Raw genomic sequence first — 25,012 nt, forward strand, 5'->3', positions numbered from 1 at the left:
ATCATGTTGTATTTTGTCTAAATTTGGACAAATACTAATTCCATTCGTTTTTTCATGTATAGTCAATTGTTATTTATTATGAATGTAATGATATGGGCTTCTAAGTTGTTTTTTACATTTTAAAAGCTTTGGTTAAAGATGTAAATGGGATTTTGCCATGTCCCCGGTGTTATTCATTCAACTTCAATTAAAAAAAAAAAACTCATCAAAACATATACATTTCCAAATATGTTATTATTATTTAATTTTCCTGAGCAATATCTATGGAATCAAATATAATTTATATTTTAAAAAATGCAATTTTGTACAAAAATTAAGGTTGTATGTTTGTCCCTGCGGTCACTGTCCACCCTGTTGAGCTCTGTTAATGTCCCTTTAAAAATATATATATATTTCTCAATCACATCACTCTCATGAGGTGACATCACATCAGTGGAGGGAAATCAAAAGTGGTAAGCTGTGTGATTTTCTACCTCTTTTACCATCTGATTTTGATGTTTTTATCAAGTGAGTTTAACGTGGTTGACCATAACGTGTCCACCCTGTTAGGCCTAAATATTGATGAGATCAATCAAATGTAATAATTCTAAAAAAGTGTTTAGTGCAAATTAGATTCCTCATCAAGTATTCATGGTCATGCTAGGCATTATGCTAACACAGGCAGGCTAAAGGCTAACTTTAACTCAAAATGTCCACCCTGTTAGTGTCCACTCTGTTAGTCCTATTCAACTAACAGAGTGTATTGAGCTCGGTGCCTGAGCTCGACCACTATGTTTTTCAGCAAGTTAGATATGTCCTTTATATAATAGAACATTATAATATAGGTAAATTAACCATTTATTTTTCACAAGTTATGAAGTCCAAATGTTAAAATGACCCAGTCACATATTTGTATAACACTTTCCATAAGCGTGCATAATTTCGTAAAGGACAAGCGTGTGATTCTAAAGTTCTGCTTCCATTCCTCCCCCCAGTCTATACTCAGATCTGCTGACCAAGAGTGGGATGCTGATGATGTGTCTGTCTAATTGGCAAATCAATTACTAACACAAGCAGTGCAAATATTGCGAAAAACATGTTGGCTGTTGCGTCGCGGGACATACGAAGAAAAAGCCACTGCACATTATATGTTAGGACATGTAAACAGTTACTTCCAAAAGCCCACTTGAATTTTCGATCAGATAGCTAAGCAGTTCTTTCGGAATGTTCGTTCGTAATGAATTCATTCTGAATGGCCAAATATTGTGCCTAGAAACGTAGTCACTGTAGGATATGCAAATGAACTAGATTAGAATGAGAAATTAGAGGTGGATGAGACAGAATTGATAGTTATATTTATATAGTGGATCATGTCATCCTCTTTATGTAGTTACGGTCGTATCACCAACAGAGGTCACTTTTCCCCAAGAATCAACATGACCATGCGCATGAGACTTCCAACGCATCAAAAGCCTAACGAGAAGTAACGGTCTTTTGGAGAAACTCACCATCCTCTGGCCACGCCCCTTACCTACCAAGCCGCCACACCTGTCTCCGTTTCCCTAATAACTGTACCGCTTCACACATTCAGGCCAAACCTCAAAAGTATATTATTGAGTGCTAGTGTCCTCTATCCTCGCCTCCTTCTCAAAACTAATTGGAGAGGAACCTCGTGGGTTCCTCCCCTCAGACTTTCTCCTCCAATGAGTTTTGAAAAGGAGCTGAGGAGAGAGTAGGCTACGCGATGAATCAAGGAAAGACTTTTGAGATTGCACCTCACTCTCTTCCTCTCTCTCGTGAGTATGGTCATATCTACTTAGAAATAATATATGACGTTGTTCTCTTAAGTGCCAAAAGATGGCAGTATTTGAAAAGAAAAATATCAATTTACGAGAAGTTGCCTAATCGAAGAAACGGGTCCGGTCAGCCGTTTAATAGGATGGCGATGATTTGCAACTGAAAAATGAATAAATAAATTAAACAATAATGCTCCTATAAATACTGTATGTAGCCTTGTCCATATTCAACCCGCAATATGAATAGGTCAATCCCACAGTTAGTGAGCTACATCATTGTCTATTATGTAGGCCTAAGGATAGGACTATTGTGTGCGGCTATATATCCATATACTATCCCATTCTCACGACCAACAAGGCAACTGATGACAAAGCCTATCAACGAAATTGTCTTTTAATGTCCTGACTGTAAGCAAATAGCCTACACCTAATTTAATTTATGACAGGCTTCGTCCATCTCAACTTTATTCAAATATGTCAAATAATAAAGAACGTTTTTTTGATTGAAACTCACTGTAGCAAGCCTGCTTTTAGGCCTGGCCTTATTTAAATCTTATAGCTTACCAATACTACTCACCCAATCTAAAATCGTTTGTGTTTTGCTCGGTCTAACTCTCTTGGCCAACATAGCTGGGACAAAACAACACTTAACCGAATTAGGTCAAAGATTATGTTTAGGTCGAAAAATGAATTAAGCATTAGTATCTAAATTATGCATTTTCTTTGGGGATGGCAAGCCCTGAGCCTCTGTATCTTTAATACAATAGTGATGATGGGAGAGGCTGCGCGTTCACACACCCTCCCCTTGCTCTGTGAAGACGTGAACGCGCAGTGGATCGTACTCTCACTCAGTCGCGAAAGGAAAACAACCATCGGACTGTACAGCGTCACTCTGGAAGAAAAAATGTTTCCTCCGCCGCCCATCATCAACCTTATCACCGTCTCCAAAAGTCATATAAAAGGATCCACTATATACGAGGACGTTACTTCTTTCTACCACTAATCATATTTTCATATAAGAATATCCCTCGAGAGTGATCTGTAAGAAACTACACGGATTAGAAATTAACCTTGAACAGGTAAGATAATTAAGAAAGTAAACAGGAGTTCGGTCGTTGTAATATTACGTTGTTTTGATCGCAATATGTGAACAATGTGGACTAAATTAAACGTTCTAAATGGCTTGTTAAAACTTTACATATCGAACCATTAATCCATTCGAGGTCTACTGTAATACTAGCCTACTACTCAAATAAAATGTCATAAGGAAACTACATAAAGTCCATGTGTTTTCCATATTTTACCAATAGTATCTCTTATTGTATTCAGAATAAACAGAAGAGAGGTGTTGCAAAGGTCGCCTAAAAGACAGGGAAAGGAAAGCGCGTCTTCGTCAACGAGCAAACTCGTTACGCGGTTCGTGCAGTTTGCGCCAAAGCACACCTACAGCTGCAATAGGCTACTATTGGATTCTTGGTCTGGCATTGTCATTTGTTGTGTGTAAATAAGTTACAAAATACACTGAAATTTGCATTTCGGTTTCTTTAGCGTATAAAGCTAAAGCTTGAATAGTTCACCAGAGGTACCCAATTCAGTAGTTAAATCATGTTAATTCCTTCACCATTGAAATTAGGCCTATATTATAAACTCTTCTCATAGACTTCTGTTGAAATGAATATGTGTGTTTGTATGGGATCTAGACACTGCAGAATTGTTATTCCCTATACCTGCACAGACTCACATAATAAGGCTATCAAGCGCAACATGATGCCTCACTGTATTATTGCTGGCGCGTTGATCATTATGTGGCCTTGTACGATAGGATGTGATATCTGTTATAAAAGTTGAAAATAAAATCACAGCAGTGCAGACTGAATAATTAACACCCTGTAATTGGATCTTTGCAGGTGCTGAAAATGGCGACAAGGCTCCTTCAACTCCTGGCCTTGTGGAGTGCTGTGATTGGCTTTGCGCAGTGCTGCCCAGAGCCATGCAGCTGCCTGGATAAATATGCCCATCAATTTGCGGACTGTGCCTATAAAAACCTGCTGCTGGTACCTGTGGGTTTGCCCTCCAATGTGACCACCCTCAGCCTCTCCGCAAACAAGATCACATTACTCAAATCTAAAAGCTTCATTAATGTCACACAGGTGACCTCTCTATGGCTGGCCCACAATGAGATTGTCACCATAGAGATGGATACCTTAGCCCCACTGACACAGTTACGCAACCTGGATCTCAGCTACAACAAAATTGTCAATTTCCCATGGGAGGATCTCTACAACCTTACAGTCCTGCAGCTTCTGAAAATGAATAACAATGAGATGATCAACCTGCCCAAGGATGCTTTTTCCACTCTCACAGACCTGAGGTCACTCCGTATCAACAACAACAAGTTCACCACTATTGTGCAAGGGACTTTCACTGCCCTCAGTTCCATGTCTCACATCCAAATCTATAACAACTCATTCGACTGCTCCTGTAACCTGGAATGGCTTAGGGATTGGATCACAGATACCAAGATTTCTGTCCCTGAAAAGGATTCCATTTTATGTATGACCCCTATTCAACTGAAACATATGTTGGTTACAAAGATGCCCAAACTGGAGTGTAAGGCTCCTACTGTTTCTATAACCTCCCAGCCCAACATTAACACCATTAAGCTCTATGAGGGCTTCATGGTGACCTTGAACTGTGAAACAACAGGGAAACCCATACCAGAGGTCAGCTGGGAGGTGAATGCAGGAAATCAAAAGTTTCTATTCAGTTTGCCTTCCACTGATGGGAATAATGACTCACCCATCAATGACAAAACAACCAACAACAGATTCCTCGTCTTTCAAAACGGCACCCTAATCATCTCTCGTATTAGCAAAAAAGAAGACGGGAATTATAGCTGCTCTGCTGTCAATGAGATTGGTAAAGCAGAGAGCAGTGTTAAAGTGGTGGTGGCAGGCACCCAGAAACATGCTACCAACTCCATGCCTGACACCACAGCCGACAAGATTCAGCCATCTGGAAACAAGCCTGGGACTAAGATCTCAGAAAACAACAATGTGATTAATTTGCCTAAGTCTGAAGAAAAGACCAAAAGCGATTCAACTGGGTCATCTGTCAAACATACAGAGCAGGTTGGCAAAGCGTCAGAGGATATGCCTTTTGCCAGCAAGTGTGGTGTGAGTGATGGCAGCCAATACATCTCCAATCATGCCTTCAATCTGAGCTTGAATGATCTCAAGCAGTATACATTTGATTTTGGTGTTATTGCGTTGGAAGTGTCAGAGACTGAGGCTAAAGTGCAGCTCAATCCCCTCCAAATTCCCAATAGCAAATCCAACCTTCACCTGAGTCACACACAAAACCTGGAAACAGTGAATAAAGAGCCATTTAGCCTCTACCAAGCATCATCCAAACAAGCCCCTCTGGACATGCTGTACCTCTGTGTAAATACTGGCAATGGACACTCAGTGGTTCAGTGGTCCAAGATAGAGGAGGGGATTAATGCCTATCGTTTCCATGGTTTGCAACCTGGTACCAATTACACTCTCTGTCTAACCTATGGGGGGCAGGACTGCCAAGTCCAGGTCGTCTTCACAACCAGGAAGAAAATCCCCTCTCTCCTAATCATAGTGGTTGTCAGCACTTTTTTGCTGGCTTTGGCCACTGTTCCCTTGCTGGGGGCCACCTGCTGCCATTTACTATACAAGTACCAAGGCAAGACATACAAGCTGATTATGAAGGCTCAGAATCCGGATCAGATGGAGAAACAAATGGCCACAGATTTTGACCCCAGAGCGTCGTTTGTAGAGTCCGAGAAAACCTTCAACCCCAGTGAGATAGGCGAGGGAGAGGGCGAGGCTGATGGGGATGACGGAGATGGGGAGGGAGAAATTGAGGGCAGCGTGGTAACCGAGTCCATTCCTGGCTCTTCATCCAAAACTAACCAGGAGGAATTTGAAGTGGGCTCGGAGTACAGTGATAGATTACCGCTTGGGGCCGAGGCAGTGAACATCTCTGACGAAATGAACGGCAACTACAAACAGCCTAGTCGCTCGTTCGATTCCAGAGAGGAGCCTGTAAAATAGTTACTGTCAACTACATTTTAAACCAGGTAACTCACCTATCATTATTTCACGTAAATATGATAGCCCTGATAAAGGTGGATAACTCTTTTTACCTCAAAAGTGGTCCGTTAACCAATTAAGAGATTGTGATGAAGTTGTGCATTGAAGTAACATTGGTGTTGTATAGCCTATATCAAAAAACACTCCTCAATTAACGTTTACAATGCAAGTATTTTTTTCTACAGTAAGTCAGACCTCAAAACTGGTAAAAGCAGAAGTCATCGAAATGTCCCCTTTATGCAGGGCTTAGGATAGCCGTAAACATTGTGATCTTCACGCATCCGTTCCAGCAGGTTGCGGTGCTGGACAGCGCGCTCCTGAACGCGTCCACGCACTGACTGTTCGTTCCATTGTTTTGTAAAAGGGAAAAATCACTTTTACTGTTGTAAAGGCATGTGTTATGCCTGGGGAAACCCAGGTATATATCAACTGATGTTGTTAAATGTATTGTTGGGCTTCAGGATGTGACTTTAAAATCAACGGGTGCTTGCTATCTATTCGCTTTTTTCAATGATTCTAAACGTGTCCTTTCTCTTTGGGAACTTGTCCAATGTCCATGGCATGTCACACATAGCCTACATATTTCCATGTGTGGTTTTTATTAGCGTAGCCTATAGGACTTTAGATATTCTTAATGTCAATTATGTGATGTAAGCCAGGGAATTGAAACGATTTTATCTTTTTTTAAATGAAAGTAAAGTAATCCGTTTCTAACATCAACAGACGCATGAGCGTCCAGTGGCTTTTAATGTCCTGTAATTTTACGCATAGTGAGTTTTTTGTGCGCAACTGTTGTAAAAAAAAACAAGAAAAGAAAGAAAAAAAAACTGACCTTTCGAGATTTTTATATGATTTTATGTACGTGAAATTAATAAAATATGAAAAAGCATCTTTTCATCTCTGATTTACCTGATGTCATTGGCGAAGTCAGATAAACTATTATGCAACTATATACTACTTTAGCCATGTCACATGGAATAAGGTTTGGCTATAGTAAATCCATAAATGATTAAACGAGACAATAATGTTGGATGTGGGAATATTGGGCGTTGGCTAGTGAGCGGATCATTATACAATAGCCTATGCTGGTGGTCAAATAAACTACCCTAAACCTCCGTCCTCCGAATTTCTTTAGGAAAATATTTTAGTTGTGAAATGTTATTCATTTGTCTGTATTTTACATTTTCAGAAATGTGTTCATACTGTTTCATGACAGAGCACACGTTTTTGTGGGTTGACAAACATTCAAACTATGAAATGAACAAAACCCTAACAATGTTCTTCAAAAATAGGCTATACATTGTTTCCGTGTATTGTCTAACATATGTTATTAATTCCATCGTGTACGCTATCGATCACACAATGACTGATTGTTGGGCTTTAGTTGCTCTTGAAAAATGTGCAATAGAGGATTACATCAGACAAATTCAATTGCTTCATGAACCGACGTATATATACACTATAACGGTGTTTCGTGCCTACAGTTGGGAATTTGAAAATAAATCACTTTTTATTTCCGCAACAGTTCAAATACATTTAACATAGCACGAAAAAGTGCTCCTCCGTTTCGTTGCAATCACAGCAACACGACTTTCTTCATTCGTTTCTGAGTAGCGTGTTCAATTGATTCCGCGCGAATGACATGGAAAACGTCATTATAATGATACGGAAAAAAATCTATGTTCTTAAATTGTTCAAATAGCTAACCATTAAGTCTGTGAAAAGGAAAAACATATAGAGTTGATCTAAAAAGAAAAAAACATGGTGCTGAATTTTTTTCCAAAAGAGACCCACTGTTAAGGATTTAAAGCAAATTGTATTAAAACAAGTGACAAGTCTTTATACAATGTGACACGTCAATACGTTTTAAAGTTTGTTTTACTTTTAATGTCACGGTAATCACAAAGACATTCATTCATTTCATTCAAAAGTAACTTGAGGCACTTTTGAAATGCAATGTAGCAACACAATGTTACGGTAATGTAAGAATCCAAAGCAAAAAAGAACAGGATCCTGGATCCAGGGTTACCATTTTTAAGGAAGATTTTCACAGCTAGAATTGAAAAAAAAAAAAAAAAGAACTACTATCCATGAACATTATAGACACAATTACAATAGAGTTGTCTTTTTGAAATAGGCCCGCCAGAAAAGAGAAAAGCCAACCCATTTTGAATATACAAACTGTTCATCTGTCTGGTAGTTCTTATTTTGTAATTTTAATAATTTTTTAAATATCAATGTTAAGCACACCAATAACTGTAAAATCAAACCCACTGAAAATTAACATTTACTTCATCTTTCCAAAACAGGACATTCTGTACATTCATAAATAGTCACATGCTAACCTAGTATAAATGGTTAGACAGGAGTTCAGTGCCACACTACCTTTCCTGCTAGACTAGAGATTCTGGGCTAGAGAGTCATCCAACCAACAGACTGTGGAATATGGGACGGTACAGACAAGATACACAGTACATCTAGACAAACAGGAAACACTCAGCAAACAGTACTTCCTGAGGCACTGAGATATAAGTGCACTTATTTCACAACAAATCCAGACATATCTATGCATAGAAAAATAATACTATAGATACAGTATAATCTGCCCAAGAACGATAAAGCAACAAGAGCCTTGTAGAGGGGGAAGCAGCCCCCCACCCCCAGGGTCACATTCTGTTTTAGTTGGCCACGGTCTCCTTGCCAGTCTCCTTGGTTGTGGCCTCCTTTTTGCTGCCCTCCTTTTTGCTGCCCTCCTTGGTGGTAGGACTGAGGGTTCCATTGAGAAAGCCCTCTGAGCTCTGATGCTGGAAGTGCTTTCTAGAGCCCACCAGGGAGGGGTTGTTGACCAGGGTGTATAGGAGCTGCCAGTGACCCCGTACCCGCTTGGCATTGGACACCTTCTTCTGCTTCTTGTCCCCGGTGACCAGCTGGATCCCTGAGAACATCCAGACAGACACAAGACCATGTCATCACCATGTTCAGCTCTACCAGCAGATACACACACTACACAATTGTTGACAATTAGTCTTAGATTTGCTCATCCTTCAATTAATTTGGGTGAAAAACGTTCTTTTGTAGTGCAGTGTTTAGGAGGAAGGTCACTTGGGAGCCACGAGATACTAGGGAGAGTAATAATGCAAAGCAATCATTTTATAATCCTCTGAGCACAGTAGGAACATATTGAGCTTGCCATTAACACACTGAAAGCTTTGAGCCCTTTGGGCCGCATGAATATGAAACAGTCAATTAGAGCATCCCATCTGTGTAATCATCTACTCTACAACTGTTCTCTGGAATACAATAGATGCTTACTGATGATGCACTTGTTTCTAGATTGAAATAAGCAGAAAAACAACATCACCACTTTGTTAATTTGTTACCACCAAACAACAATGCTCAGACTTGGGACCAGATAAAAGACATAAATGAGCATAATGGTGTGTTCACTATATCTACCACCAGAGCCCCCTCTGATCATTTTGGCACAATGAGTGACAACCAGTCTCTGGTATCAATAGGATATTCTGTCTGTCTAGTTCTGTTAGGGCAGGCTGGTGGAGGATCTTCTGTCTGTCTAGTTCTGTTAGGGCAGGCTGGTGGAGGATCTTCTGTCTGTCTAGTTCTGTTAGGGGAGGCTGGTGTTCTGTTAGGGGAGGCTGGTGTTCTGTTAGGGGAGGCTGGTGGAGGTTCTGTTAGGGGAGGCTGGTGGAGTCTAGTTCTGTTAGGGGAGGCTGGTGTTCTGTTAGGGGAGGCTGGTGTTCTGTTAGGGGAGGCTGGTGGAGGTTCTGTTAGGGGAGGCTGGTGGAGTCTAGTTCTGTTAGGGGAGGCTGGTGGAGGTAGATCTGTCTGTCTAGTTCTGTTAGGGGAGGCTGGTTCTGTTAGGGGAGGCTGGTGGAGGTAGACATCAGAGAATGGGCTCACTGTAATGCAGGAACGGAATAGGGAATAGTATCAAACACATGAATATGCATTAGAGTAGGTGTCTCCCAATGTTAGTGGTTAATATGACAAAATGCAGATAATTAGGTATTCAGACACACTGTTTAATTTCAGGGAGGTGTTATGTCTTTGCATGTTGACAAGCCATGAAAGATAGTCAAAGTGACAGCATCTCAGAAAGATAACTGAGCGGTGGTCATGAGCACATTTGATTAGTTTTTGACAGATCTGATTGAGGGTAGCACCAAGTCCACTGTGTAAATTATACCATATTGAGACTCAATTTGCACAGACAAATTAAATGACAACTGCAATGCTTGCTTGCAAATGTACGTGCAAGACAGTGTTATGATCCAATTATGTTTGGATTGGGCTGCAGGTGTCTGTGACTGAACCATAAATGCCTCATGAGAAATAAAATACCCCAAGCCCTTTTACAGAACATACGTGAAATGTTATCTTCATACATACTATAAATAAATAGGCACACACTGAAGCTGTTAAATCTCAAATATATATTGCAAATTGTATGCATACAATACATATAATGTATACTGTATGTACACTATATAAATGTTTCATATCATACATGAACAAATAAACACTGCATTGAGCATGTTGTGCATCATGGACACACAGGTAGATTACACACCTTCCTCAGCATCACGCGTCTTCTGTCCAACACTGCCTTGTTGGCCGACATCCTGCAGCAGCATCCCACAGAAGGCCTTCATCACAGGGTGAGACTGGCTCACCTCAATCTTCAGATAATGAGCATAGCAGCGATAGGCTGCAGGGAGTCACAGGGGGGTGGGGGGGGGGGGGGGGGTCGTCAGTCTAACTGGGCAAAAGCAATAAACACATATACAGCACTATAGGTTGGACAAGCATCGCCTCTAACTCTATCAAAACATAATTGCCACAGTACGCCATCTCACTCTTTTACCCATCTGCTTTCGCTCACAACAGATGTCTCATAGAGGCAGCCATTTCTGAAATTGGACTGCAATCATAATTCTGTTGCATTGAACAGGGATATCACACGGGTCAGGTTTTGCTAGCGAGAAACCCATTTCTGGCCTCTAAGTAGAATCTCTATAAACGCATTTATTCATTTATTCTGAGAAAATTGCCCCGCTTTACTTAACACAGTGCAGTGAAAGCATCCTCAGGGAACGGAATAAAAACTGGCAATAGCAAAGGTGAAAAATAGTCTGATATGGGAATTTAAATGACTAATACATACAAGTATATTGATATTAGTGATATAATTGTGAATTTGAAATCAGCCATTTCAAAAGGGTATTAAGTATCAAATGGTGTATTAATTCTATCCATGTCCTGGGGGAATGGCACACACACACATGGTTGAATTAGTGCAAAAAGGAGATTGCATAATATGCACCAATATTATTGGGAAGTTACATGGTCATCATGATGGATATAGGTCCAAAGTGTCGGACTCACCAGGGTCAAACGCCTCAACATTGCGGTTGAGGAGACTAATGTCCATGCGACCCATGTGGACAATGTTAAAGAGGGCAGTGATGGCCATGCGCCACAGTCCCAGCAGCACACCAATCACAACATTGACAGGGAACAGCAGGTAGGTCAGCAGGAACAGACTACCCCTGAAATACATGTAAATACACACATGTAAATACACACAATTCATACATTTTTTGGGTACATTCATGCAGTTTGGACAAATAAAGCAGTCCATAATACATACTGTAAATATATATGTTACGGTACATGTGGGAATATGGTACATGTGGGAAAACTAGGGTTAGGGTTAGGTGCGACTTGGTACATGCTGGCATGTCTAACCCTAACCCTACCCCTAACCGTAGCACCCTAGCACCTAATCCTAACCCTAGTTTTCCCACATGTACCATATTCCCGTAACATATATATATATATACACACACCCACACACATATACATAAAGATGCACCACGTTATGGTGCAGCAAAACTAAAGAAAACAAGAAGGCAGCCAAAGAACATAACCTGATCCAAAATATGTGAGAACATGTGTCTTACCTGTTGTTCAGATCTCGTGTTCCTGCAGACTTTTTGATGAAGCAAAATCTGGCAGTAACATGTTGAACCAGCACAGCTAAGAACAGCATCAACCAGAAGGGCCTAATAGGAGAGGATACAAGGACACAAACCCTCATGATGACTTGAGGGAGTAACTATACTATAGAGATATCTCTTGAGATGGTTATGACAGAGGAGACCGGCGGAGGTAGAAATCGGAGGACGGACTTGTAATGCATGCCCGCCCTCTGATTTCTACCTCTACCAGCCTCCGCTGGTATGACAATACTAACGACTGAGCTTTCTGGAATATACACGGTTCAAGTGATGAATGGGGATGAGTTCTCAGTCACACAGTATAGTAGTGCCAATGAAAAATAGTTTGATACTTTATTTATCCAGATGAGAGCCATTGAGATAAAAATACAATGGAGCCCTGGCCAGGATGAAGGGAGCTGTGTGTGTCTCCGGAACACTCACCACATGTTCCCTAGGATGTGGAAGAGCATGAGATTCTGTCCATGCAGGATGGGGATGATGATGAGGAACACAGCAATCACTATACAGAGGAAGAACACCAATGTCTGGATGATCATGCCTGTAAAAACAATAACCACAAGAGAATCAGAGCTAACACCAGGCTACATTGTGAAAATAAATAAATAAATAAAAAAACAACTTAAAAGTAACAGTGATATAGAAAGCTTGCTGTCTTGCTGTCTTGACCCCTACACCGAGGGTATTACCTATGCAGAGGTGGGCAGCTTGGAAACTGGTGTATCCCATCCAGCAGACCAGGGCTGGGCGGGATGGTCTAATGCTCCTCTGGCAGTTATAGACATTGTAGATGTCTCCTCTGTACAGCCCCTTCAGGTTTGACCTAGGGAAGTCAGAACAGAATGCACACAAAGACGTTGACATGGGGGTGAAATCAATGGAACCCAATGCCATACACAAACCAGTGCCACACAGATACTGTACGCCCATTATACAGAAAATGAGTCCTAGTAAATGGATGTGCAAAACTATAGCAGCTTAATGCAATTCCATTTAAAACCTCAAAGTAAAATCTAATTACTTTTAATATGGCATAATCTAGTATAATTACCTAATGTTCCTCTATAATAACGGTTTCCTTCTCTGCTAACTGGCTATCTGTGTGACTGCAATTGCAAGAAGGATTAATTTCCTAATTAGTAAGATAGAGTTAACTGCCTGTCTGGATAATCAGAATTGCATAAGTTGAGATATCAAGTGTCAAGATATCAATGCCTCTTCACCAACCCATCACAGTGAAGTCAGTTTAGGGATGTTCGGCAAGTTTATGAAGTAAAAGACAGACAAGGTAAAAATAACAAAGGAAATGAGAGGAAGAGGGTGGTGTGATGTGGTCTGGTGGTACGCTGTTCTCAGACTTACCGATGCAGAACCATGGACCTCATGAGCATGGTCAGGTTCACTAAACAGGACAGGGTTATCGCCGAGAGGTAGCACACTTCAAAAACACACATCACACAACACAGAGGTCAGTTACTGTGGCTGGGTCACATTCATTTGAAACATTCAGCACTTTTTGACATCAGCTGATTAAGAGAAGATCCTGTGGGGGGAAAAAACACGTCACACAGTTCAGCCTTCCATAATGCTGAGAACAGCACTATTCCTGCTTCCCTTTGGTGGCGTTTGGTGTTGATTTACAAATGTGCAGCTAAACCAGCGTGACAGGAGAGCTATATTAACATGAACATGTTACTCTGTCTATTGCTCCTAGCCATCTTGGCTTGGCTGGCTTTAGATAGAAATTAGAGTATAGCACTTTTCTTTGGCAATACTTTTTTTAAGAAGGGTAAAAAAAGAGGTGTGTGTGTGTGTGTTATTGTGTTACAATACACAAGATATAGAAACACAGGTTATTTCAACATACTTGTTGAGGATGGTTACAGCAGGGGTGAATGATCTCTGATAGGAGTGTTAAAGGGTTGGCAGTGTTTTAAGTCTCCGCCCTGATGGTATCAGGTACCATGGGAAAAGATGGATAACTTTATTTGTATAGCGCTTTTCCTGCAAACATTGCAGCTCAAAGTGCTTTTGGACTGCCTTCTTTGTGATGATCTGTGTAAACAGGCCTTGCAGTTGTGGCTGTTTGTTGCAGACAATATTGTTGGATACTTAAAATTGTGCTCCACTTCCCGTCCTTTCATACTGACAGGCTTGAAGACATGGCTTCCATCAACTCCCCTCTAATACGCAGTTCTTTGGTTTTAGTGACATTTCGGACAAGATTTATTAGGAACACTATACTAATGCTGGATAGAGCCTCCCTTAGCTCGCAAAACAGCCTAAATTCATCATCGCATTGACTCCACAAGATGTTGGAAACATTCCTTTGAGATTATGGTACATGATGACATAATTGCATCATGCAATTCCTGCAGATTTGTCAGATGCACTTTCAAGCTGTGAATATCCCGTTCTACCACATCCCAAAGGTGTTCTATTGGATTCAGATCCAGTGACTGGGAGGGCAACTGAAGAACACCAAACTCATTGTCATGTTCATGAAACCAGTTTGAGATGACTTACTTTGTGACATGGTGCATTATCATGCTGAAAGTAGCCATTATAAGATGGGTACATTGTGGCCAGAAACTATACTCAAATAGGCTGTGGCATTCAAGCGATGATTGATTGGTATTAACGGGCCCAAAGTGTGCCAAGAAAACATTGCCCACACCATTGCACCACCTCTACCAGCTTGGACTGTTGACAGGTGTACAGGTGTTCCTAATAAAGTGTTCAGTGAGTGTACATAATGTACTTTAGCACAGTCTGTCATATGGCCACATCTGGTCTACGGTACCATGACACCTTCATCCTTATATACATTGCAGTTCTTTATGTGTGTCTTAAAAGGTTCTTAATCCTTTAAGCATAAATGATATAGGCTGGGTTGGGAGAGATTCCCTCTCTCGCAATAAGTAACATGTAAGCTCATGTAAATTGCCAAAGCTTGTATGCTACTTGTATGGTCCTGACCAGTCGTTAATAAATCCTGAATTGGATTCAAGTGTCTGTGGTTAGTTCTCAAAAATCAAGACTCATAACCCTACATGTGTATCATAGACTCCATGCAGTCCTTAAAACATGGAAACAGTGATCAAATTTTGAGCATTCTCCTCCCATGTATTTGACAGGGATATTCTGAAAAAAAGACTCAGGTAGTAAGATCTCCCTGTGTATAAACAAAGGATAGAAATAAAACAATATGAATCGTAATGTCCGTCACACAACCTCTTTCTTGTACCAATGACTGTGTGTCATTGGCTGAATTCAAGTTATTGAATTGCAATAGAAAATACTGTCCTGTGTACTGTTCCACATAGGAGTTGTAAGCTGTATGATGCATCATAACATAGCTCACAGCAGATTGAGTAAAACAGAGTCTGGAACGCCACACTCACCTTCCACACACCACATGTAGTAGACCACAATCCTGACCACTTCCTTCCTGTCGTCAGAAAGGACAATGTTGAAGCCAGCCAGCAGGAAGGCAATGTCTTCATCGACCCCACTACGGATGATTTGCAACGTTGGCACCACTCCAGTGACCAGTAACAGTGCCATCTGGGAAATGGGAAGTTCAGTCAATACAGGAAACAGACCTGCTAATGTACAATATCAGCATGGTCACGCTACTATCACTGTGGTCACAGTTCTAGTTTGGCCTTTGTGAGAAGTGAGAACAAATGCATGATTCATTGAGCCTTGTTTCCATGAATCCATCAAATGTACAATTTAGATGTTGTTTGCATTTTAAACATATAATGTATAATTGTCTAGGCTGATAAATATTTACCTGGTAAACAGCAATGAATGACACCACGGCTGATATTGCCAGCTTCATAGGGAAACGGAATACTAGCAAAGAAAAGGAGAGGGAAAAAACCCATGACCAGGTGTGTGGGCAGGAATACTATCTGATAGATACTGTAGACAATTTAGTACAGAATGCAAAGAGACTGTGATGCAATAGATACCATCTTCTGGTGTGTAAATGTATGACTTCACAGCATCAGATATCCTCTCTGGCAGTGTGGGCTTTTCAGAGCTTGATGTGCTGCAGATAGAGACAGGTATACAGTAAGTGGTTAAATCTGTACAGGTATCTGCATGCTTTACCCCATGTATCAATTGTCTTGTAATACCTTTTGGGGGAAAAAAGAACATTGTGAGATCAATGATCAAAGAACAATGCACTGAGTATGGATGACATGGGGATAAGAAATCCCATCTCAGTCTTCCTCTCAGACTTTACCTCCCACACACCAAACCTTGTCTATTCACATCTCACTCCCATACTACAGTATGACAATCTCTTCCTGTGAAATCCTATCCAGATAATGCCAGAGAACTTCCACACAGGAGGGAAATATCTCCTCTATTGCCAGTGATTCACTATGATGGCATGGGGAAAACAATTTACAACGACCTTTCCATTACTCACTGCTAATTTGCATAGCAAAGATGTAAATGAGGAGAGGCTGGTGGAGGTACAAATCAGAGGAGGGATCATTACAATGCATGGAACGGAATGAGCAACAGTATCAAACGTGTCACAGATACCAATCCTCATCCCAGTCCATACTTGGATAGGATTTCATAGAATGAAATAGAATGAAAATGTCTACCTCCATCAGCCTCCCCTGCATTCAGAGTCTCAAACGTTAACTCATTTGTACTGTAAGCCTCACTTCAATGAATCTAAAGCATGACTGTGTGTTCCATAGACACTCTAATAGGTCATAGGGAAACAATGTCCCATTCTCATGTTCAAGGAACTCCCCCAGGGGAACACCGTTCATGGAATGATTCTGGAAACTCTGCCAGCAGACAGGTCGGAACACAAAGCTATCTGGCCAGGAACTCCCTGCTTCCAGTGATGTCATGGCACACTACACATGAGAGGGATGTCCATCATGAAAAATACCCTCAACCTAAAGTTCTCTAAGTGGAGGTAGAGTATTTCCTATAGTCTGTATATCGAGTACTTCATGTACAGTATATTGGAGTATGAAGTTGCATGGTAAGTCAGTCCATAGTGTCTTATATTATCTGAGTTGACAAATCTTGGACAGGGTTATGATTCTGACCTGGCTTTCGAGGGTTTCTTCTTCTTCAGGATTTTCTTCACATAGTCTCTGTAGTAGCTGCTGTTAAGGTCCTAGGGAGAAAAGTAACATTTTCACATGTGACATGTTTCATACCAGTCCACTTTAGGCGTACACATGTGTGATTTGATTTGGGCCATCAGGGGTATTGTTTCTCAGTGCGGTGCAGGATGGAGGGGGGGTGGGGTTGGGGGGAGGGGGAACGGACAACCCGAGTGATCTCCCCACCTTAGCCCCATCTCAACCACACAGATTATCATCAAATAAACACAGCATTGTGCCTTCTCGGTGGGAAAACAACGCAACCTTTTCATAATCTGATCACGAACACAACGTAAACCAATTACATCAAAGCAGCTTATAATGATTAGTCCTCTGGTATTTGGAGTGTACATATTTCCTTCTCCGTGATTGTGTTAGCACAGTAAGCTTCTTGATTAGTGGGCCACTCATGATGAATTCTCACGTGCACACAGGGTCAGAAGAAATGTTCCTATGCAAGTTTCATTTGGCTAATGCCTAGTATGTGTTAAAGGACAACTAGGTGGTATGGATGAGCCTGTCCACTAGGCATTATCTTAAGTGAACAGGTCTCAGAATTACAAACGGTACAGTAGCCTTACCATACTTATAACACATGCACGCACGCACGCACGCACGGGGATACCTCAGAGGAATTCAACTCACACACTCACCTCAATAGCATTGGTTTTCTCTGTGCCCTTTAAGCCCTTGAACAGCAGCAGGGGATATTGGAAACTGAGGAATGCCAAGCAAGCAATCTGGGGCAGACTGGTGAAGAGGGCGTAGTACTTATAGATCTGCAATGAAGACATGCATAAATAAAATGTGTTTTTGTTCCCCTTTGACCTGGTTCTCTATCCCAAAAAAGAACATTAAAAAAATTCTCCATTTGAAACCTGCATAGTACTGGACTATGAATAGCAAGACTCTCTATTGAAGGAACAGAGAGCTTGAGAACAACACACTGATCTGTCCTATGCTCCTTCGAGACATTGGTCTGTGCCAGCATGCTGGTGGGACAAATAGACTGGCCAAGGGGTTTACTTCAAGGAGACGACCGTTGCAAAATGTGCAGCTTGGACTTCTTTCTCTATTTTACTGACAGACACTAAAGTGATTAACTGTGACAAAGCCCCATGATTAAGATGGACAAAAGGCAGAACAAATTGTTCTGAGTCTTGACCATTCATTGCCGAAATGCTAACTAGGAGCATGTGGAAATACGATTGAAAAGTACAAGCTACAATATGCTGCTAGCACTGTAGCCTGACATACTTGTTTTCCCAGTTCCCCAAAGTTGGAGTAAACGATTTGAAGACCATTGTCCAATTGACATTAATAGGTATTTAACAAAGATATGAATTGGCATTTGCAGAGCATTAGCCAGAGCCATGCTTGGGCAGATGAAAAAAAGCATGTCAATTTATACACAGACATGTGAAGACCAAAGGCTCAAATAACTTATTTTAGTGCATGGTCTCAGGTTTATTGGGTGAGGTAAACTGGCAATGTGAATAAAGATGTCTATGCTTTGTGTGAGTGTGTAATTATGTGTTTGAGGCTTTGTGTGTGTGTGACAGCAGTTGTACTCCCTTCAGTAGAGCTGAGCCTGTGTGAGACATCATGCTCTGAAGCCTGAAAGCTCTTCAAATTACTGTCTGCTTGGATGTTTTCATGTTACATTAAAAAATCTGATAAGGCCAGACATACTGGCACTGAAGCCGAACACATCTTACAGTCCCATCTGACCATAGGGCACATTTTGTCTTCTACTGGCAACAACTTTCTACAGATGAAAGTAATGTAGTAGACAGTAAATACTGGCCAATTGCCATAGATGCACATAGGAGTGCAATGTGCAGCAAACATTTTCTTTTTCCTTACCTCTGGAGTCTTAGGGCAGTCAACTTTCTGCCAGACGAGAACACCGAAGTGAGTCCAGGACAGCAGGCTACCAAGCACGTAGCCCACCTGATTATGTAAGGTACCACAAGCCAGGAGGGGGTAGTATAGAGCGGGGTAGTAGAACAGGGACAGAATCATCCAGTTTTCTAGAAGATAAAACAGTTAAACAGTGTGAGGCACCAAAATATCAAAGCATAGATAGAGCCAATATAACAGAGATACAATACTAAGAGAAGCCATGACTGTCGGGACTGGACATGAGTCACGGACCAAATGCCTAAATGCTTGTCATGGAATTAAGAGAAAACACTACAGCAGATGAGTTCAGATATTAGTTCATAGACATAAAATGACTCTCTGCAAGTGCCACCTATCTAAAATATGAGCCCTTCTGACCTAATTAGAGTTAGACAGTTGCTATCTCAATGTTGGGCCACTGTGAGTGTCTGCTCCTGAACTGTGTAAATTAGGGGTGGGCATCGACGATCGATAATTGATCGATAAGGATCTTGGTCGATCACAAAATAAAACATTTGGTCGATCACAAATTTTTTTTTTTTTTTTTTGTGATCGACCAAATGTTTTATTTTGTGATCGACCAAGATCCTTATCGATCAATTATCGATCGTCGATGCCCACCCCTAGTGTAAATTGTGTGATGTCCCAGTGGAGAAGGCCATGGTGTTGCCTCATAACAACTAGTCAATCAAACTGGTTCCTAACCGTCCTTACTGGCACTACAGCAGTGCAGGGTTGTGTATGATAGCAGGGGTCTGATAGCTTAACAAATTGTTATATAATTTCATTTCAGACTTACTGCACAAGCCCTAAGTCGGAAAGAATAGGGAAACATGCAGACAAAAATAATCCAATTACATAACTCAAGTATTGTATCAATGGAGTGACTGTTCAAATGGTAAAAATTAGGAGTGTTGAGCAGAATTTAACATCCTTATAGAACATCTCTGTCATTGGAGCCTGGCTTTTGGACATCTGCCAACATCTTCAAAGTGGGTCAGTGAATTAGGATCATATCTCATGCGGAGCAGTGACTCACTGTGACCAATGCTTCCCAGAAAGGGTTGGTCTGGGACACAATGCCTCAAAAAAAAAAAAAAAAAAAAAAAAAAAAAATCAAGATCCATTATCTTAAGTAACTGCACAAAAAAAATACAAATGAAAAACACTGCTCCAGAGAAAAAACACTGCTTCCACCAATCATTTCATAATGTTCATATAACATTCTAGCCAGATGAAAACAACAGCCAAATAGAGCTGCTGTATGAGGAACCAGGATGACCTCCTCACGTTTGTTCTCTGGGTCTGTGGTGAAGGGGTTTGGCACTAGAAACAGTCCAAACAGCTTGCAGAAGAGCACTCCAAACACGGCCACAGCCAGGCCCTTGTGCTGAGTATGGTCCAGGAAGTTTACAGGGCTGGTAAATCAAAACAGAGACATAGAACCAAAATGTTACCAGCTGCTTCATAATTTACATAGCGACTAAATGCAATAATTGTATATTATTATTATTATTATTATATAAAAGGAATGGCAATACTGTGAATTACCATTTTTCTACTTGGTGACCATGGTGTTGGTCTCAAGAATTCTGAGGAGGGTGTGAAAGAACAGGGGCTCACCTGAGTAAACCTGGGACTCCTTTCAAACCATCTCCCACCTTCATGTGCCTGGCTAGGACGGCTAGGATCACCATGACAACAAGCTGAAGTACAGGAGACACTCTCAGTTAGCCCCCCAGCTCCTGACCCCTGTCCTACTGCTAGACCAGAGCAGTGAGCCCTTTGCAGTGGTAGACCACCCAGCCTTCTCATAGGATCCCCCTTGCCCTTACTCCAGTTCAGACCAAAGACATGGGGGGGGGGGGGGGGGGGGGGACTCCCACCACCAAAGGCCAGATCTCTCACACCAGCTCCCTGCCCCTGATCTGAATGAGTTCCCATTAGTCAGGATCACTGACCAGTGTGACACAGTTCAGTGACATGTCATGCATGACCTGTGACTCGTTTAGGAAACACAGGCCTGGAGAGATGCTCAAACCATGACATGGGCCAATATGGACCAATTACTGACAGGCAGTTGGGCTGGTGGATGGAGAAATGAGGAGGACAGGCTCATTCAATGGACGGAACGAAATGAGGAATGGCACCAAACACATATCAACACACATGTGTTTGATACTATTCCTCATTCCATGGCATCCATTAAAATGATCCCGTCCTCCCCATGTCTCCGACCACCGGCCTCCACTGTTCTACACGCATCAAAGGTAGAGTGGGTAATGAGACAGCAAGGGGGTATGTGTAATAGCTTAGTGTGAAGGCTGGTGTGACAGATCTGGCTATTGACATAATGCTTACCACAGACTGGGATAGCTAATGGCAGTAGGAGCATTTGAAGTTTTGGGTGTTGGGTGTTTGGGTGTAGTGTTGAAATCACCATAAGCTTTATCTACAGAAAAGGCAACAACTCATGTCATTGGCTCAACTGTACTTCTCATCAATTACTGTACGAAGGGCGATACTTGCCTGATTGGTGCGTACATTTTTCAACCAATGAATGGTTGTTATTGCAAGATTGGCAGAGATAGTGGTCAAATAGTGTGTGATGCAGTGGAGGTAGAAATCGGAGGACGCGCTCATTGTAATGCATGTAACGGAATACCGTATTCCATTTCATGCATTACAATGAGCCTCTCCTTCGAGCTATATCTCCACCAGCCTACCCTGTAATGACATGAGGTGTGTTCCACATAGAGAGAGGTAGAGGTATATTGACTCAAATATGAGGAAGAACTCACAGATATTGCAGCAATGCATATGTGGTAGAGCCTGTCATCAGCAATAGGGTCACATGGTGGGATTACTCTGGAAAAAATTATAATCAAAAAACAGAACAATAATAAGCTGTTGAAATTGAATGTTGTAACTCAGGGCACGTTAAGTCACAGAGCAGCCTCCTAACCCCCCCCCCCCCCCCCTCAACCACTTACACCTTAGTGTCAGAAGACCATTTGTGGCTGAAAACTTTGCCACTGAAATCACAAAGCACAGATTTGCATTTAAACGGATTGGTGTCAACGTGACGCAAGAAAACAAACAACAAATGAGTAGGCTCACGTGGTCCTGTGCACTTAGGAGTATGAATGCTCATGGGATAGGAATTACTGAGCTGAATTACTGAGCTGTATTGAAATACTTTCAGGGCAGCCCACAGGTATTTTGCATGGCATAAAGCCAAACCAGAGAGGTGTCTTTGACAAACGGCTGATAATGTTGGTATCTGAGAGCACTAAACCCTAACCACATGCCCTCGTAAAGCGCTAGCTGCCAGAATACATCACCTGGCCTCAGTAAAACAGTATTGGACAGCATTATTGAAGTTCCCAGTAAACCAGAGAAATATGACCAGTCAATGCATCAAGGAGAATTGGCGCACAAAAAGTCCAAGTAGATGCCCTTAAAACTCTTAGAACACCCTTATAACACCTTAATTTCTATACAAGATCACTGACACTTATTCCATTGTTAAAACATAACAAAAGGTGAAGGCACAGAAACTGGCACAGTATAGCTATACTCAGAGTAGCAGGTTCATTCATACAGTAGAGTAGCCCGTTCTTAGGTCTCTTTCAAGCCTTGACTAATTAAGCTTGACCATTACTCTCTGTACTGTTTCATGGTTGTAGACGAGCGCACAGATTTAATACACCATTCCCATGTTCATTACACTGACCATCAGCCAGGTATAAGAGACCATTTGGTAAAGATTTGAACAACTTTTAACTTCACCATATTGATGCAGTCTACCTGCTTCATTCTATTCCTGCTTCTAACATTTTGCCAAGGTTAAGAAGTGGTAATTAATAATAAATGAATAAAATAATACATTCCACATACACAGGAGAGAACAATTCCAAGGAGAGATCAATTCCCAAAGTTTGTTGCACTGAAGGGAATGTCACATGTACTTACTCATGTGGAATCCTGGTGGGCACGGCATTCTCTGAGGACCAGTCTGAGTAATCATAGTAGTCCTTTACAGCGTCTTCACTGGCACCTACACTCATTGTGCTGTCTCTATTTCACACAGATCCAATGTCTAGTGAAACTGTTCGCTGGTCCCCCAAACTCTCTGGTGACACGCAGCTCAGATCCCCTTAGAGACGGACGAAAAAGTTTATTTCTCCAAAGTTTGGTTGCACTGCTGCGGCGGTGTCCCGTGTGCTTGGTCTCTTCTTTCTCTCTCCCTATTCAGGTGTCCTGGTCCCACCGTGGAGCTGAGAGTGATGTGACAGGTCCTGGCTGCAGCGTGCCACCCCCACACTTCAGGCCCTTTTTTCAGATGAGGATTACCACCACACTGGGAGACTGGAGAGAGGGTGTGAGAGAGAGAGAGAGAGAGAGAGAGAGAGAGAGAGAGAGAGAGAGAGAGAGAGAGAGAGAGAGAGAGAGAGAGAGAGAGAGAGAGAGAGAGAGAGAGAGAGAGAGACAGGAGGGACAGAAATGTTCAAGAACTCCTCTGCCACCTGCAGCTTACAGGGATTACAGTACATCAACTTCCAGGGTTATGTACCAGCAGCTAGTGGAGGAGTGAGGTGAGCACATTTATAACAGCCAACTGGGACTGTGTGGGCTGCTGATAGAGGTAAGGCTGCCCTATCAGAGTAGTTCCATTATGATAACAGGGAAATTCTCATTGCGTTTTTCCTTCAGTCACAGTGCAATTATCTTTGTGTAAGATTACCAACAGTGAATGAGTCAAATGGGGCAAACAGTACAACCTGGGACCACACACATATGCTGTCCACTTTGAAGACATCTGCAATGCAGCTGGGCCAAATCTATCCTCACAATATTATATATTGCACCCTCATCTTGATAAGAATCAAAGAATAGTTCCATTGACCCAGTACTTTGTCTTCAGCAGATAAAACAATTAAGATAAGATAGAGGTTTATATGCACAGGTCATATCAATGCAGACATTCTTGAAAATGTACGTCTATAATCTTCCTTGTTCGCCATTTTAAGCAAAGCAGGGATTACTGTAGCATTCACTACCTAACTGCAGTCTGTGTGTAAGAGTTGAGTACAAAGACTGTGAGAGACTTCTGCAGATGGGAACCACTTCAGTTAGGCTAGATCAGGCTACTAGGCAACTTGGAGGAGAATTCCTAGAGAAGGAAGTACAGTGCTTTATTGGAGGTGGAGAATAAGAACTTCTTGTCTGGCACTTATTGGTTTCTTAATTTTCACAACTGTTTTTTTTGTCCTATTTTCATTTATGTAATTTAATAATCTCAGATATAGACTCCCCATGAAAATAACAGAGGACGGTGATTCTCATATGGGCACATCCCTGTTATAGCCTCTCTAACGGATCAATCAATGGTGTGTTGATGGGGTACCTACTTTTTCTTACAACATCCGGTACTTCCTCCTCAAAATGTAATCTTTTCAGATTTTCCAATTATGCTGCTAAGCAATCATTTCAATTGAATGGTCTTGTCTGGATTAATGAGTATATTCACAATTTACATTTACACATCATTCTCAAATCCTTTGACATAGGCCAAATTAAATATTCAATCCAAAACTCTCAGCAGTTGACAGATGAGACAAGACATTTGTGAGAAACTAATCTGGGACATTCTCATGGACCACAGGGAGACGTAACCATGTGAGCGCAACCAAGACAGGCAAAGGTCAAAGGTCAAGCCTAACACTCCAACTCCAATTATATTCCTACAACAAAGCGTGGTAAACTATGTTACTCTCTAACGTTGTGTTTGATGCTGAATAGTCTGTACACAGGGCAAAATGCTGACCAGTGCCAAGAGGACCTTCAGTACTGTGCATGGCTGCGTAGCTTGCGTAACCTGAAGAGACCAGTTCCTGCCTCCTATGTGTTATGAGACTAAGAAGGTTTTGCAACCTTGCCCCCACGTCAGGATACACTCGTTATGCCAGGATTACAGTCAGAGATTGTAAAAAAAGAAGAAAAAAAAGAAA

General features: G+C 41.5%; 2 protein-coding genes across 2 annotated transcripts; one reads left to right on the forward strand and one right to left on the reverse strand.

Moving 5' to 3' along the window:
• The first annotated feature begins 2,731 nt into the window (after nt 1-2,731).
• Nucleotides 2,732-6,688, forward strand: islr2 (immunoglobulin superfamily containing leucine-rich repeat 2). The gene is made up of 2 exons (XM_080539955.1): nt 2,732-2,854; nt 3,683-6,688. Exon 2 carries the CDS (start codon nt 3,692-3,694, stop codon nt 5,858-5,860), a length of 2,169 nt encoding a protein of 722 aa, XP_080396081.1. The 5' UTR covers nt 2,732-2,854; nt 3,683-3,691; the 3' UTR covers nt 5,861-6,688.
• Nucleotides 6,689-8,577: 1,889 nt separating this feature from the next.
• stra6 (signaling receptor and transporter of retinol STRA6) lies at nt 8,578-23,068 on the reverse strand (the record flags this gene model as incomplete). The annotated part of the gene is made up of 17 exons (XM_080539628.1): nt 8,578-8,834; nt 10,491-10,628; nt 11,306-11,469; nt 11,884-11,985; nt 12,364-12,481; nt 12,630-12,763; nt 13,303-13,378; nt 15,345-15,507; nt 15,740-15,801; nt 15,921-16,000; nt 17,034-17,104; nt 17,747-17,872; nt 18,960-19,126; nt 20,289-20,416; nt 20,622-20,704; nt 21,800-21,866; nt 22,974-23,068. 17 exons carry the CDS (start codon nt 23,066-23,068, stop codon nt 8,578-8,580), a joined length of 2,031 nt encoding a protein of 676 aa, XP_080395754.1.
• Nucleotides 23,069-25,012: the final 1,944 nt, after the last annotated feature.

The sequence above is a fragment of the Nansenia antarctica genome (assembly GCF_963989245.1).
Source record: "Nansenia antarctica genome assembly, chromosome: 9".
Lineage (NCBI taxonomy): Eukaryota > Metazoa > Chordata > Actinopteri > Argentiniformes > Microstomatidae > Nansenia > Nansenia antarctica.